This window comes from Bombina bombina, chromosome 4 (assembly GCF_027579735.1).
Source record: "Bombina bombina isolate aBomBom1 chromosome 4, aBomBom1.pri, whole genome shotgun sequence".
NCBI lineage: Eukaryota > Metazoa > Chordata > Amphibia > Anura > Bombinatoridae > Bombina > Bombina bombina.
Genome location: NC_069502.1, coordinates 1,220,236,393 through 1,220,254,175, shown reverse-complemented (window position 1 = coordinate 1,220,254,175; position 17,783 = coordinate 1,220,236,393). Strand labels below are relative to the sequence as shown.

General features: G+C 43.1%; 1 protein-coding gene across 1 annotated transcript in view; it reads right to left on the bottom strand.

Annotated features, from left to right (window-relative positions):
• TMEM63B (transmembrane protein 63B) overlaps window positions 1-17,783 on the bottom strand; it is a gene marked incomplete in the record, with an annotated part of 652,794 nt that overhangs the window by 296,466 nt on the left and 338,545 nt on the right. The window contains 2 exon segments of the mRNA XM_053712736.1: window positions 11,995-12,103; window positions 14,653-14,704. Coding sequence (XP_053568711.1) covers window positions 11,995-12,103; window positions 14,653-14,704 — 161 coding nt within the window.

The window sequence follows — 17,783 nt, the reverse complement described above, 5'->3', positions numbered from 1 at the left end:
TTGAGAGATTTTGTATTAAATCCTCTTTAAACCTCAGAACTGAGGTCTCCCCGTCCGGAGACTAGCAGTCAAAATCCCTAGATAAAAAAAACAGTGTCTGCTACTTAAACAATGAAAAAACGCTGCAATACAGCACATACACCCTCCAGTGACTAGCAAACACGGTCAGAAGTCGGCTGTCAGATCTGGTGCTGTTTACTGCTTTCTCTCACCTTCCACAACGCTCTGTACACAAGTCGGCTACAGATAGAGCCAAAAGCGGAAGCGCAAATGCCGGTCACTTCACCGCAATAGAAAGAAACTGTGCCACAAATCCCCTTTAAGGAAGGTAAAACGGCACTTATAAATAAAGGACTTTTAAATACTTTCTACTCACAGTTATCCCGGCTACAGATGGAACCAAAAGCAGAAACGCAAATGCCGGTCAGATAACCGGAACAAAATGAAACTGGGCCACAAGTCCCCTGAACAGAAAACAAAAACGGAGCGAAAATCCCCGGTCATAAAAACAGACCGCAACAGGTACACAAGAACCCTATTTATTATGAATAAAAAACACAATTTATGCTTACCTAATAAATGTATTTATTTCCGGATATGGTGAGTGCACGGAATCAATTACTAGAGGGAATATTACTCCTGGCCAGCAGGAGGAGGCAAAGAGCACCACAGCAAAGCTGCTATATATGTCACTTCCCTTACCTATAACCTCCAGTCATTCAGCCGAAGGGAAAATGGAAAAAGACGATAACACAAAGGTGTAGAGGTTTAAGTTAAAAATAACTGTCTTAAAAAAAAAAAAGGGTGGGCCATGGACTCACCATATCTGGAAATAAATAAATTTATCAGGTAAGCATAAAACATAATTTATGTAAGAACTTACCTGATAAATTCTTTCATATTGGCAAGAGTCCATGAGCCAGTGACATATGGGATATACAATCCTACCAGGAGGGGCAAAGTTTCCCAAACCTCAAAATGCCTATAAATACACCCCTCACCACACCCACAATTCAGTTTAACGAATAGCCAAGCAGTGGGGTGATAAAGAAAGGAGTAGAAAGCATCAACAAAGGGAATTTGGAAATAATTGTGCTTTATACAAAAAATCATAACCACCATAAAAAGGGTGGGCCTCATGGACTCTTGCCAATATGAAAGAAATGAATTAATCAGGTAAGTTCTTACATAAATTATGTTTTCTTTCATGTAATTGGCAAGAGTCCATGAGCTAGTGACATATGGGATATCAATACCCAAGATGTGGATCTTCCACTCAAGAGTCACTAGAGAGGGAGGGAATAAAAATACAAACAGCCATATTCCGCTGAAAAAATTAATCCACAACCCAAAAAAAAAATAAGTTTATTTCCATTTTTGAAAGAAAAAAACTTAAATCAAAAAGCAGAAGAATCATACTGAAACAGCTGCCTGAAGAACTTTTCTACCAAAAACTGCTTCTGAAGAAGCAAATACATAAAAACGGTAGAATTTAGTAAATGTATGCAAAGAGGACCAAGTTGCCGCTTTGCAAATCTGATCAACTGAAGCTTCATTCTTAAAAGCCCACGAAGTGGAGACTGATCTAGTAGAATGAGCTGTAATTCTCTGAGGCGGGCCTGACCCGACTCCAAATAAGCTTGATGAATCAAAAGTTTCAACCAAGAAGCCAAGGAACTAGCAGAAACCTTCTGACCTTTCCTAGGACCAGAAAATAAAACAAATAGACTGGAAGTCTTCCTGAAATTTTTAGTAGCTTCCATGTAACATTTCAAGATGTAAGCAGGATGATAACACCAAGGAAGTGTCAGTGCATCCACTGCTTCTGCCTGAACATCCCTGGACCTGGACAGGTATCTGGGAAGTTTCTTGTTTAGATGAGAGGCCATGAGATCTATCTCTGGAAGACCCCACATCTGAACAATCTGAGAAAACACATCTGGATGGAGAGACCACTCCCCTGGATGTCTGGCGGCTGAGATAATCCGCCTCCCAATTGTCTACACCTGGGATATGCACCGCAGAGATTAGACAGGAGCTGGATTCCGCCCAGGCAAGTATCCAAGATACTTCTTTCATAGCTTGGGGACTGTGAGTCCTACCCTGATGATTGACATAAGCCACAGTTGTGATATTGTCTGTACGAAAACAAATGAATGGTTCTCTCTTTAGCAGAGGCCAAGACTGAAGAGCCCTGAGAATTGCACAGAGTTCTAAAATATTTATTGGTAATCTCGCCTCTTGAGATTTCCAAACCCCTTGTGCTGTCAGACATCCCCAAATAGCTCCCCAACCTGAAAGACTCGCATCTGTTGAGATCACAGTCCAAGTTGGCCGAACAAAGGAAGCCCCTTGAACCAAACGATGGTGATCTATCCACCATGTCAGAGATTGTCGTATATTGGGATTCAAGGATATTAATTGTGATATCTTTGTATAATCCCTGCACCACTGATTCAGCATGCAAAGCTGTAGAGGTCTCATGTGAAAACGAGCAAAGGGGATCGCGTCCGATGCTGCAGTCATGAGACCTAAAACTTCCATGCACATAGCCACTGAAGGGAATGACTGAGACTGAAGGTGCTGGCATGTTGCGACCAATTTTAAACGTCTCTTGTCTGTTAGAGACAGAGTCATGGACACTGAATCTATCTGGAAGCCTAAAAAGGTGACCCTTGTCTGAGGAATCAAGAAACTTTTTGGTAAATTAATCCTCCAACCATGTTTCCGAAGAAACAACACTAGTTGATTTGTGTGAGATTCTGCAGTATGTAAAGACTGAGCTAGTACCAAGATATCGTCCAAATAAGGAAACACCGCAATAGCCTGTTCTCTGATTACAGATAGTAGGGCACCCAGAACCTTTGAAAAGATTATTGGAGCTGTTGCTAGGCCAAATGGAAGAGCAACAAATTGGTAATGCTTGTCTAGAAAAGAGAATCTCAGAAACTGATAGTGTTCTGGATGAATCGGAATATGAAGGTATGCTTCCTGCAAGTCTATTGTGGACATATAATGTCCTTGCTGAACAAAAGGCAGAATAGCCCTTATAGTCACCATCTTGAAAGTTGGTACTCTTACATAACTTTTCAAAATTTTTAGATCCAGAACTGGTCTGAATACATTTTCTTTCTTTGGTACAATGAATAGGTTTGAATAAAACCCCAAACCTTGTTCTTGAGGAGGAACTGGCATGATTACCCCTGAAGACTCCAGATCTGAAACACACTTCAGAAAAGCCTGAGCTTTTACTGGATTTACAGGGATGCGTGAGAGAAAAAAATCTTCTCACAGGAGGTCTTACTTTGAATCCTATTCGATACCCCTGAGAGACAATGCTCTGAATCCAATGATTATGGACAGATTTTATCCAAAAATCCTTGAAAAACCTTAATCTGCCCCCTACCAGCTGAGCTGGAATGAGGGCCGCACCTTCATGCGGACTTAGGGGCAGACTTTGGTTTCCTAAATGGCTTGGATTTATTCCAATTAGAGGAAGGCTTCCAACTGTAAGCAGATTCCTTGGGAGGAGGATTGAGTTCTTGTTCCTTATTTTGACGAAAGGAACGAAAACGGTTAGAAGCCTTAGATTTACCCTTAGGTTTTTTATCCTGAGGCAGAAAAACTCCTTTTCCTCCAGTGATAGTTGAAATAATAGAATCCAACTGAGAACCAAATAAATTATTACCTTGGAAAGAAAGAGATAGTAATCTAGATTTAGATGTCATATCAGCATTCCAAGATTTAAGCCACAAAGCTCTTCTAGCTAATACAGCTAAAGACATGGATCTCACATCAATTTTGATAATATCAAAAATGGCATCACAAATAAAATTATTAGCATGATGCAGTAAGCGAGTAATGCTAGATATGTCAGGATCCAAATCTTGTTGCGCTAAATTCTCCAACCAAAAAGTTGAGGCAGCCGCAACATCAGCCAAAGAAATAGCAGGTCTGAGAAGATGACCTGAATATAAATGGGCCTTCCTTAGATAGGATTCAAGCTTCCTATCTAAAGGATCCTTAAAGGAAGTACTATCTTCCATAGGAATAGTGGTACGTTTAGCAAGAGTAGAAATAGCCCCATCAACTTTGGGGATTTTCCCCCAAAACTCTATAGATTTTGCTGGTAAAGGATACAATTTTTTAAACCTTGAAGAAGGAATAAAAGAAGTACCTGGCTTATTCCATTCCATAGAAATCATATCAGAAATAGTCTCAGGAATAGGAAAAAAGCCTGGGGAAACCACAGGAGGTTTAGAAACAGCATTTAAATGTTTATTAGACTGAACTTCAATAGGACTGGTTACCTCAATATCCAAAGTAATTAACACTTCTTTTAAATAAAGAACGCATATACTCTATTTTAAATAAATAAGTAGATTTGTCAGTGTCAATGTCTGAGGAAGGATCTTCTGAATCAGATAGATCCTCATCAGAAGAGGATAAATTATTATGTTGCTGGTCATTTGAAATTTCATCAGCTAAATGAGTAGTTTTAAAAGACCTTTACTTTTATTAGAAGGTGGAAATGCAGACAAAACCTTCAGAATAGAATCAGATACAAATTCTTTAAAATTTACAGGTATATCATGTACATTAGAAGTTGAAGGAACTGCAACTGGCAATGTACTATTACTGATGGAAACACTATCTGCATGTAAAAGTTTATCATGACAACTATTACAGACGACATTTGGTGGAATCATTTCTACACTTTTACAACAAATGCACTTAGCTTTAGTAGAACTGATGTCAGGCAGCAATGTTCCAGCAGAAACTTCTGAGGCAGGATCAGATTGGGACATCTTGCTCAATGTAAGAGAAAAAACAACATATAAAGCAAAATGATCTTTTTCCTTATATGACAGTTTCAGGAATGGGAAAAAATGCAAAAGCATAGGCCTCTGATAGAGAAAAAAGCAAGAGGCAAACATCAATGGGGTATTGAAATAATGAAAAAAAATTGGTGCCAAGTATGACGCACAACGTAACGTAAACTTTTTTGGCGCCAAAAATAACTGGAAATGACACACTCGCGTCACTGACGCCGCCGTGTGAAAGGTCTCGGCATCACGTATGACGCCGGAAATGACGAAGTTGCGTCAAACGTCTTTCGGCTCCAAAAAAAATTTCGCTCCAAGAATGACGCAATAAAGTTTAGCATTTGACGCACCCGCGGGCCTAATATCCGCAATAGCAAGAAAGTAGTCAATTGAAAAAAAGACTAAACCCCAGGTAAGAAATAAATTTCTTAAAATGTTTACATTCCTATGCTACAGCTATGGGCATCAAATGACGCAGCACACCGACAATAGCCTACAATAGAATGCCACACCACAGGTAGGTCGTTTAAACACTGGCATAGCACAACACAACCACTTACTAACCTTGTATAGCGAAGTGAGGCCAGATATGCGCAATGGTGGACCTGGGAAACAACAGGGAGTTTTAAACCATGAATGACTAACTATCCAAAATTCTGTTCTTACGGGTGAACCTATGACCTTGATGTGACTTTACTTATGACAATTCTTTTTTGAAGTTGCATACAGTATCTTTTTTCTTACAAGATTTGTTTTAAAGATTGATACTATGTTGATGTAATAATATTCTTGTTTATGTTTAATTGGCCAGTGAGCCTATATGGACTTGGACTCTACAAAGGTACTGTGAAATCTAACAGTACCCACAAACATGGCATTAGTTGTTCGGTAAAGTACCGGAAAATGAAAAATGGTGATGTTTTATATGTTATATACAATGTATTGATCTTTTCAATAAAAATTATATTATTTAAAAAAAAAAAAAAAAAAAAGTTTAGATTCCCCAAATATGAAACTGACTGTCTGCTGAAGGAAATACATGAACCTGACTCATGGCAAAAATAAGTACAATACATATATTTAGAACTTTATATAAATGCATAAAGTGCCAAACCATAGCTGGGGTGTCTTAAGAAATAAAAAAACATACTTACCAAAAGACACCCATCCACATATAGCAGATAGCCAAACCAGTACTAAAACAGTTATTAGTAGAGGTAATGGTAAATTGAGAGTATATCATCGATCTGAAAAGGGAGGTAGGAGATGAATCTCTACGACCGATAACAGAGAACCCATGAAAAAGACCCCAGTTAGAGAAATCATCGTATTCAATAGGTGATACTCCCTTCACGTCCCTCTGACATTCGATGTACTCTGAGAGGAATCGGGCTTCAACAATGCTGAGAAGCGCATATCAACGTAGAAATCTTAGCACAAACTTACTTCACCACCTCCATAGGAGGCAAAGTTTGTAAAACTGAATTGTGGGTGTGGTGAGGGGTGTATTTATAGGCATTTTGAGGTTTGGGAAACTTTGCCCCTCCTGGTAGGATTGTATATCCCATATGTCACTAGCTCATGGACTCTTGCCAATTACATGAAAGACATTTTTTTTTTTTTTTCTAAGATATGGCGAGTCCACGGAATCATTACTAGTGGGAACCAATACCCAAGCTAGAAGGCACAGATGTTTAGGGAGGGAGAAGACAGGTAACCTAAACAGAAGGCACCACTGCACGAAGAACCTTTCTCCCAAAAGAAGCCTCAGCTAAGACACAAATATCAAATTTGGAAAAAGTATGCAGAGAGGACCAAGTTGCAGCCTTGCAAATCTGTTCTACAGAAACTTCCTTCTTGAAAGCCCAAGAAGGGACAGCCCTAGTGAAATGAGCTGGAATTCTCTCATGAGGCTGCTGTCTAGCAGTCTCATAAACCAAACTCATTATACTACTCAACCAAAGAGAAAGAGAAGTAGCTGAAGCTTTGTGACCAGAGAAAAACAGCAAACTGGCGACAATCCTTAGTTGCCTGTAGATAGAAAATAAAAGCACGCACAACATCAAAGTTGTGCAACAAACGTTCCTTATGAGAAGATAGATAAGGACACAGAAAAAGAACAACAATTTTCTGATTAATATATCTATCCGAAACCACTTAGGAAGAAAACCTAACTAGTACGAATAACCGCATTAAGTGCATGAAAGATAAGGCGAATCACACTGCAAAACAGAGCTCCCAGACTCTCCAAGCAGAAAAGATAGCAATGAGAAACAAAACCTTCCAAGATAACTTAATATCTATGGAAAGTAAAGGCTCAAACAGAGCTGTGACGAGCCAAGGTTATCCAACCCTGCGCCAGTCACTTATTTGGCACAGAAAGGGTTATTAGACCCCTTCTACTCTCACTAATAGGTCACAATCTAGCCACACCAGGCCAGCTTGTGATTTAGTTCAGTGGGTGCAAGGGTTAACAACACTCTCCAGTCTGTACTAGATGTAAAAGAAATGCCCCAAAACTCCCCTTTAATGCCACCCACACTAACCACAATATCTAAGCTGCCACCACTTAGGATCTATAAAAGGGAAAATCCTAAGAAAAACCAAGCCTTACACATTAACTCTCTGAATACAATTTAGCCGAAAATAACCTAAATTATACAGTTCTAATATCTAAGTCTCTTTCAGTAACGTGGTTCAATTATTAGACAAAGGCCAAACTTAATAAAAGGATTATTTATTATGCAAAAATATTATGCACAATGCATTATTAATAAAAAGTTGTTACAAATAAAATTACACACTAGCAAACAGTTTTTCAAAATAAAAAGAAGAAAATTAGAAACCTTGCACTGTACTAGTCTTTGGAATCTGTTACCAGAGAGATGGCATGAAACAATTGGGTCCTTACTCTCCTCCCTTGCAAGAATGACATCTCATAGCTGAAAAATAAGATTCTTATACCTATTTTCCATAGATCAGGTTGCCTGACCACACCCTCCTGGGCGGGCTATGAAATCCCCCTGTCTTTAAACACATATAGGCATTAGACCAATGTCCTTTTATTGACCTCATCAGGATATGGGGGAGAAGCACTGTGGTATCTCTGGAGCTGACAGATTGACTCAATGCATACACAATAACATTTGGAGGAAGGTTTTTTTTTTTAGAAACTATTTATGAGGGGTTCTGGCACATCAAAGAAAACAAACAAGCCCAGTACACAGCTATTTTTAAAAAAAACAAACAACTGTTCTTAGTTCACAAATTAAACAGAATTAACCCCTTAGCAGCTACATCCTGAGATATTCGTGACACCTCCCCCAATAAGAGATGCAAAAGGGGGTGGCTACAAGCTACTCCTCCTGGCGTGAAAGACCATCCGCGTTACCATGCATACTGCCCTTTTTATGTTGTATGGTAAACTCATGTTGTTGTAGAGCTAAGCTCCACCTGAGGAGTTTACCATTTGAGCCAGCTACCCTATGTAACCAGTGTAAGGGGTTGAGGTCAGTTATCACTGTAAACTGGCGTCCATACAGATAAGGCTGTAGCTTTTGCAAGGCCCAAACTATAGCAAGGCACTCTTTTTCCACAGTGGCATATGTCACTTCTCATGGAAGTAATTTCCTGCTGAGGTACACAATGGGGTGCTCCTCACCTTTCTTATCCACCTGACAGCCCCCTAGTTGGAAGCATCTGTTTGCACTATGAATCTCCTGTGGAAATCAGGGGCCTGTAATATAGGGGAGTCCGTAAGGGCAATTTTCAATGAATTTAAAGCCCTGTCACACTCAGGGGTCCATTCGATTGTTTGAGGTAGACTTTTTTTGTAAGGTCTGTTAGGGGTTTGGCTATGGTACTATAGTGTGGCACAAACTTTCTATAGTACCCTGCGGTACCCAGGAAGGACATAACCTGTTTCTTTGTCTTAGGGGTGGGCCAGGCCATTATGGCTTCAGTTTTACTTGGCTCGAGGCGCAGTACCCCTCCTCCCACCAGGTGACCCAAGTACTGGACCTCCCCCATGCCCAGCTGACACTTATCTGGTTTTATAGTTCGGTACAATACACTGGCTAAATGTGTGAGTTGTTCCTCCCAGGTATCACTGAACACTGCAATATCATCCAGGTATGCAACAGCTTGCCCCTCCAATAAGTGGTTAACTAGCCGTTGGAATGTGGCAGGGGCATTTTTCATCCCAAAGGGCATCACTTGGAATACGTACAACCCAAAAGGAGTGATAAAGGCAGACCTCTCTTGTGCTTCTGGGGTCATAGGGATCTGCCAGTATCGCCTGATGAGATCCATAATGCTAAGAAACTTGGCCCCTGCTAGCCTGTCCAGTAGCTCATCTATGCGAGGCATAGGATAGGCATCAAATTCAGTCACTAAATTTAGCTTTCTGTAATCTACACAGAACCTAGTGGTTTTGTCCTTTTTGGGGACTAGTACTACTGGGGAGGCCCAGGGGCTGTGGGACTTGCAAATCACTCCCAGCTCTAGCATCTCCTCTATCTCCCTTTTTATGTCAGCACTGACCTGCAAGGATACCCTGTACGCTGTTTGTCTGAGGGGATGGTGATTCCCAGTATCTACATAATGTGTGACTAAGTGTGTCCTGCCAGGCTTCCCTGTGAACATGCTATAGTAAGGCCTAAGCACCTCAGACAGCTGATGCTGCTGATCCCCAGTTAAGTGTTCACTAATCTGGGCGGCTTCTAGGGTGTTGTTTTTCTGGTGGGGGCCAGTAAAACAACAAGAGGGTCAGTCTCATGCTCTTCTTCAGCAAACTACACATAGTTAACACGGTGGGTTCTCTGTCATAATAGGCTTTTATCATATTTACATGATAGATTTTTTGCCTTTTTCCCTCCTCATCCAGAGACACCACATAGTTCACATCATTCATTCTCTTTAGGATAGTGAATGGACCCTCCCAGGCAGCCTGTAGTTTGTTCTGTCTCATGGGTATTAAAACAAGCACTTTCTGTCCCACATCATACACTCTCTCTCTGGCATTCCGGTCATACCACTGCTTCTGCTTAGACTGGGCAGCCTTTAGGTTTTCCTGTACCTCCCCCCACTAGGCTATGCATTCTGTCCCTGAACCTTATTACATAGTCTACTGCCGAGGTCTCTTGAGCACCCAATTTCCCTTCCCCCTCCTCAGATCAAGGGGGCCACACACTCTGCGTCCATATAGGAGTTCAAAGAGGGAGAAACCAGTTGATTCCTGGGGCACCTCTCTATAAGCAAATAGGAGGTGTGGCAGGTACCGCTCCCAGTCCTTCCTCTGTGACTCCACAAAGGTTTTAAGCATCTGCTTCAGGGTTCCATTAAACCTTTCACACAAGCCATTGGTCTGGGGTGGTATGGGCTAGTCACTAAGTGTTCTACCTGCACCTTTAGACTCTGCATCAGGCCAGACATAAATTGCGTGCCCTGATCAGTTAGCATTTCCTTAGGGAAACCTACTGTTGCAAAGATACCCAATAAAGCATCAGCCACTTTATCAGCCCTGATAGATGACAGGGCCAATACCTCCGGGTAGCGGAGCACATAATCCACTACCGTCAGAATGAATCTTTTCCCTGAACTGTTTGGGATAGCTAGGGGCCCTACTATATCCACAGCCACCCCCTCAAAGGGCTCAGTCACTATGGGAAGGGGAATTAAAGGGGCACGACCCACCTCTCCAGGTTTCCCCACTTTCTGACATGCAGGACAGGAGCGACAATAATTAGCAACATCAGTACCCATCCCATTTCCACCACCCGGCTTTCTGTGTTGGAGCCGACGAGTGATCCGCGGTCTGCATCGGGACCCGACGTTGAGATCCCTTGAATAGAGAGCTGTTTACAGAGATCCTAAACTGTAAGTTCAGATAGACATCTGTAAAGATACTACCAGCATACTTTTGAGAAAATTTTTCTCTGTCTACATCTGCAGAGTTCTGACTCCACCTGTGAATTTGTGGTGTTAGCTCCCTGTCGGAAGAAAATATCTGTTTGTCCATACATACAAAATTGGATATCTTGTGGGCAACTCACATGAGAAAAAGAAATCCCCCTTAAAGAGACTACTTCGATCTTGCACAATAAATTTGCTCTTTTATGGATACTAAATAGCACAGCAATTTGCTGAGCCTCCTGCAAACTAACTTTGCTGTTTTTTATCTAATGGTTTGGCTCTTATAACATTTACCAATGCTAACTATGCTTGTTTGTGTTTAAACTGCTTGGGTTTTCATCTCAAATTGCTTGCCTTTAACTCCAACTGCTTGGTTTTTTAACCTTTTTAATCTCTATAATAGCCTATCTAAATAGCTTCCTGAATATATGAGTGTGTTCTATGCAAATTGTACTAACTCACTGTGTATAACCAAAATACTCTCTTCATTTACATGTTTTTATCTTATATTTTACTTGAATGCTTTTAAAAGGAATTTTCTTTCAATCGCTTTTACCTTCTGGTATATTATAAATAAACCTTATACTTTTTTTACTGATTTTTTTATATTTTAAACAAATAAATTCCATATATAATCATCCACATAGCCTCAATAAAGAGGACCGCCAATTTTTGATTCAGCTTTAGTGTAAGACTTTTTACCTTTAGCGCAGGAAGATTTCTTTCTATATAAGTGATACTTAAAGGGACAGTCTAGTCCAAAATAAACTTTCATGATTTAGATAGAGAATGTAATTTTAAACAATTTTCTAATTTACTTTTATCACGAATTTTGCTTTGTTCTCTTCATGCCATAGGAAATAAAATAAAATTATCAGTTCAATAGAAAAGAAGAAAAAAGTAAACCAGGTAGATGCTTATCAGTTGTTTTTTTTTAATCCCTTTCGCCAACGTTCTCCTGTCGGACCACCGGATTCTCCAACATAGTTGCTACTCCCTGAGGTCATTGCCTCTATCCCCCCCCCCCCATATATCAAGGGCATTTGCTGTTTGAAGAGAACAGAGCAATGTGGAGCAGCGCAACAGTTCCTGACTGTGTCCCCTCTTTTCTGCAGACATGCTGCATTTTCTGTAACAGCTCAGATCACCACATGTTATGCCTTTGGGAACAACTGTCCAGAAAATGTTTCCCCCCCCCCCCCAAAAAAAAACCCTGCAAATAAAGGGACGCGGAGCTCATTGTGACAGGCATTACCAGTTCATCCTCTTTGTATCTCATCCTAGATGTGTGACGTCTCATACTGTACACAGTGAGGAGAAGATACAGGAACGCAAAGGTGGTGTGTAACCAGAGCAGGTTGTTCCTGGAGAAGAAAAAAACATTAACATAAATTAAACATAGGCTGCCAGTCACACACACACCCCTGCACATAGGCTGCCAGTCACACACACACCCCTGCACATAGGCTGCCAGTCTCACACACACACCCCTGCACATAGGCTGCCAGTCTCACACACACCCCCCTGCACATAGGCTGCCAGTCTCACACACACACCCCTGCACATAGGCTGCCAGTCACACACACACCCCTGCACATAGCCTGCCAGTCACACACACACCCCTGCACATAGCCTGCCAGTCACACACCCCTGCACATAGGCTGCCAGTCACACACCCCTGCACATAGGCTGCCAGTCACACACACACACCCCTGCACATAGCCTGCCAGTCACACAATCCTGCACATAGGCTGCCAGTCACACACCCCTGCACATAGGCTGCCAGTCACACACACACACCCCTGCACATAGGCTGCCAGTCATACACACACACACCTGCACATAGGCTGCCAGTCATACACACACACACACCTGCACATAGGCTGCCAGTCATACACACACACCTGCACATAGGCTGCCAGTCATACACATACACACACACACCTGCACATAGGCTGCCAGTCATACACACACACACACCTGCACATAGGCTGCCAGTCATACACACACACACACCTGCACATAGGCTGCCAGTCATACACACACACACCTGCACATAGGCTGCCAGTCATACACACACACACACCTGCACATAGGCTGCCAGTCATACACACACCTGCACATAGGCTGCCAGTCATACACACACACACCTGCACATAGGCTGCCAGTCATACACACACACACCTGCACATAGGCTGCCAGTCATACACACACACACCTGCACACAGGCTGCCAGTCATACACACACACACCTGCACACAGGCTGCCAGTCACACACACACACACCTGCACACAGGCTGCCAGTCACACAAACACACCTGCACACAGGCTGCCAGTCACACAAACACACCTGCACATAGGCTGCCAGTCACACACACACACCTGCACATAGGCTGCCAGTCACACACACCTGCACATAGGCTGCCAGTCACACACACCTGCACATAGGCTGCCAGTCACACACACCTGCACATAGGCTGCCAGTCACACACACCTGCACATAGGCTGCCAGTCATATACCAACACTAATGCTGCACGAATCGTGAATGCGGTTTTAAACCGTGATTAATCGTCGCATTTAAAAAACGCAAGAGTACGCCATTTAAAAAAAAAAACTAAAAAAAATATTCAGATCGGCATGAAAACGGAGGCGGAGAGGAAGGATGAGAGGCGGAACAGTTTGCGGCCGTGGGCGGACCTGAGAATGCCTGCCAAACAGCCATTTTGGAAGAGATTGAAGAGTGTGTGGGAGTCATCTGGGAGTGGTATGGCTGTGGTCAAGTGGTGGTACAGCTCAAAGTTGTGAGCAATAAAGTGAGTATTGTACAAAAACTTTAAAAAAATAAAAATATCAGTAAGGCACTTTAAACTATTTTGTGTTTTGTATTTGTATGCTCAAAGAGTGTATTGGACATTGAGAAACATGTACAGTAAGATTTTGTAGTGTTAAATAAACGTTTTATTGAAAAATTAAGGTGTTATAGTAATTTTTAATAAAATTGCGATTTTTTTTAACCCATATCGTCCAGCCCTAACACACACACTTGCACATACGCTGCCAGTCACACACACACGCTCCTTCGCATCTACTGCCAGTCACACACACACGCTCCTTCGCATCTACTGCCAGTCACACACACACGCTCCTTCGCATCTACTGCCAGTCACACACACACGCTCCTTCGCATCTACTGCCAGTCACACACACACGCTCCTTCGCATCTACTGCCAGTCACACACACACGCTCCTTCGCATCTACTGCCAGTCACACACACACGCTCCTTCGCATCTACTGCCAGTCACACACACGCTCCTTCGCATCTACTGCCAGTCACACACACGCTCCTTCGCATCTACTGCCAGTCACACACACGCTCCTTCGCATCTACTGCCAGTCACACACACGCTCCTTCGCATCTACTGCCAGTCACACACACGCTCCTTCGCATCTACTGCCAGTCACACACACGCTCCTTCGCATCTACTGCCAGTCACACACACGCTCCTTCGCATCTACTGCCAGTCACACACACGCGCTCCTTCGCATCTACTGCCATTCACACACACGCGCTCCTTCGCATCTACTGCCAGTCACACACACGCGCTCCTTCGCATCTACTGCCAGTCACACACACGCGCTCCTTCGCATCTACTGCCAGTCACACACACGCTCCTTCGCATCTACTGCCAGTCACACACACGCTCCTTCGCATCTGCCAGTCACACACACGCTCCTTCGCATCTACTGCCAGTCACACACTTGCTCCTTCGCATCTACTGCCAGTCACACACACCTTTGCATCTACCTGTAGTTTTACACAACTAGCCAAATACTGTTATATTGAACATAGCTACAGACGCAAGTGCCGCACAATCATGCACACAGACCCAAAGAAACAAAATCCATTTTACCCTGAATTTAAGTTTGCTATGGTTGTCCTTCCAAAGCTGTACGCGTTGTTTTCTGATAAAATCAAAGAGAAAATATCAAGCAATTGTGGGAAATATGGGATAAAACATCATTTATGCTTACCAGATAAGTTCCTTTCCTTCCGGATATGGAGAGTCCACGGCTTCATTCCTTACTGTTGGGAAATACAACATCTGGCCACCTGGAGGAGGCAAAGACACCCCAGCCAAAGGCTTAAATATCCCTCACACATCCTCACTACCCCAGTCATTCTGCAGAGGGAACAAGGAAAAGTAGGAGAAACATAAGGGTATAAGTGGTGACAGAAGAATAAAATAAATAGGGGACCGCCCATAGACAAGAAAAAACGGGCGGGGGCCGTAGACTCTCCGGAAGGAAAGGAATTTATCTGGTAAGCATAAATTATGTTTCCCTTCCTAAGATAGGGAGAGTCCAAGCCTTCATTCCTTACTGTTGGGTAAACTATACCCAAGCTCCAGAGGACACAATGAATAACGGGAGGGAACAAAAATGAAGAGACAGACCCTATTCTGAGGGTACCACAGCCTACAAAACTTTTCTCCCGAAAGCTGCTTCAGCCAAAGCAAAAACATCAAACTTGTAAAATTTTGAAAAAGTATGGAAGGAGGACCAGGTAGCCACCTTACAAATCTGATCCATAGAGGCCTCATTCTTAAAGGCCCAAGAGGAAGCCACTGCTCTAGTGGAATGAGACGTTATCCTCTCAGGGAGGACAATGTCCCGCTGAATCGTAAGCTAAGCGGATGAGACTCCTTAACCAAAAAGATAGGGAAGTCGAAGTAGCCTTCTGCCCCTTACGCTTCCCCGAATAGACAACAAACAAAAAGGAAGATTGTCTAAACTCCTTAGTAGACTGAAGAAAGAACTTCAAGGCGCGAACCACATCCAAATTGTGAAGTAAGCGTTCCTTCGATGAAGGATTAGGGCACAAGGAAGTAACCACAATCTCCTGATTGATGTTGCAATCTGACACAACATTAGAAAGAAAACCTAATTTAGTACATAAAACTGCCTTACCTGCATGAAAAATCAGATAAGGGGGCTCCCATTGCAAAGCAGATATCTCAGAAACTCTGCACGCAGAGGCAATAGCCGATAAAAAAATAACTTTCCAAGATAATAATTTAATGTCAACGGAATGCAGAGGCTCAAACGGAACCTGTTGCAAAACCCGAAGAACAAGATTTAGGCTCCAAGGAGGATCCCCAGATCTAAACAGAGGTCTGACCCTAATCAGAACCTTAACAAAGGACTGCAGGTCTGGAAGCTAAGCCAGTCTCTTGTGCAATACTAGCAGAAAGGCCCCTCTCCAGCCCATCCTGGAGAAAAGATAAAATCCTGGCAAACTTAACTCTGTGCCAGGAAAAACCATGCTCTTCACACCAGAATAAGTAGGTCCTCTACACCTTGTGGTAGATACGCAGAGTAACTGGTTTACGAGCTTGAATAAGAGTATCAATGACACTCTCAGAGAAACTTCTCTTGGCTTAGACTAAGCGTTCAATCTCCACGCAGTCAGCCTCAGAGAATCTAGGTTTTGATGAACAAATGGACCTTGTATCAGCAGGTTTCTGCGACAAGGTAACTTCCACGGGGGAGATGAGGACATCCCCACTAGATCCGTGAACCACGTCCGTCGCGGCCACGATGGAGCAATCAAGATTACAGATACCTGCTCCTGCTTGATGCTGGTCACCACTCGAGTAAGAAGCGGTAATGGAGGGAAAAGATATGAGTTTGAACCTCCAGGCACTGCTAGTGCATCTATTAGATCCGCTTGGGGATCCCTCGACCCGTACCTGGGTAGCTTGGTATTGAGATGGGACGCCATGAGATCTATATCCGGCGTACCCCACTTGCTGCATATCTCTGCAAACACCTCAGGATGGAGAGACCATTCCCCTGGATGGAAGGATTGCCTGCTGAGAAAATCCGCCTCCCAGTTGTTCCTACCCGGAATGTAGATCGCTGACAGCCAACAGCTGTGGGCCTCCGACCAACCCAAGAATCTGAGATACTTCCTTCATCGCCAAGGAATTTCTAGTTCTCCCTTGATGGTTGACGTAAGCCACCGAGGTTATATTGTCTGATTGGAATCTGATAAACTGGGACGAACCCAAAAGTGGCCAAGTCTTCAAGATTGCCCATAGTTCCAAAATATTGATTGGTAGAGAGGACTCCTCCTGAGTCCACAACCCCTGTGCCTTCCTGGCACCCCAAACAGCTCCCCATCCGGATAAGCTTGCGTCTGTAGTCACATCTCCCAGGATGGTCTTAAGAAGAATGTCCCTCGGGGCAGATCTGGACAGAGCCACCAAGAGAGTGATTTTCTTGACCGGCTGTCTAATACAATCTGTTGAGACAGATCTGAATGATCACTGTTCCACTGCCTCAGCATGCACAGCTGTAAAGGTCTAAGATTGAACCCGGCAAAAGGAATGATGTCCATGCAGGACACCATGAGACAAATCACCTCCATACACTGAGCCACAGAGGGACTCAAGGAGGAACGGAGGGCAAGACATGCCGTAGTTAGCTTGCAACGTCTCTGGTCTGTTAGAAATATCCTCATGGATATGGAGTCTATTATAGTACCCAGGAATTCCACCCTGGTACTTGGGATAAGAGAACTTTTCCAAGTTTATCATCCTTCCATGTGATCGAAGAAGAATGAGAAGGGACTCCGAATTCTTCCGCAAGACGAAAGGATGGTGCTTGCACCAGAATATCATCCAAGTATGGGGCTACTGCAATACCCTTAGTTCTGGCAACGGCTAGAAGAGCCCCCAGAACCTTTGCAAAGATTCTTGGAGCAGTAGCTAGGCCAAACGGAAGGGCAATAAACTGGAAGTGCTGGTCCAGGAATGCAAACCTCAGGAAATTAAAGTGTTCCCTGTGGATTGGTACATGAAGGTAAGCGTCCTTCAGATCTATAGAGGTCATAAACTGGCCTTGCTGATTTAAAGGAAGGATGGACCTTATTGTCTCGATCTTGAAGGAAGGGACACTGAGAAATTTGTTTAATCACTTTAGGTCAAGAATTGGGCGGAACGTTCCCTCCTTCTTTGGGGCCACGAAAAGGTTTGAATAA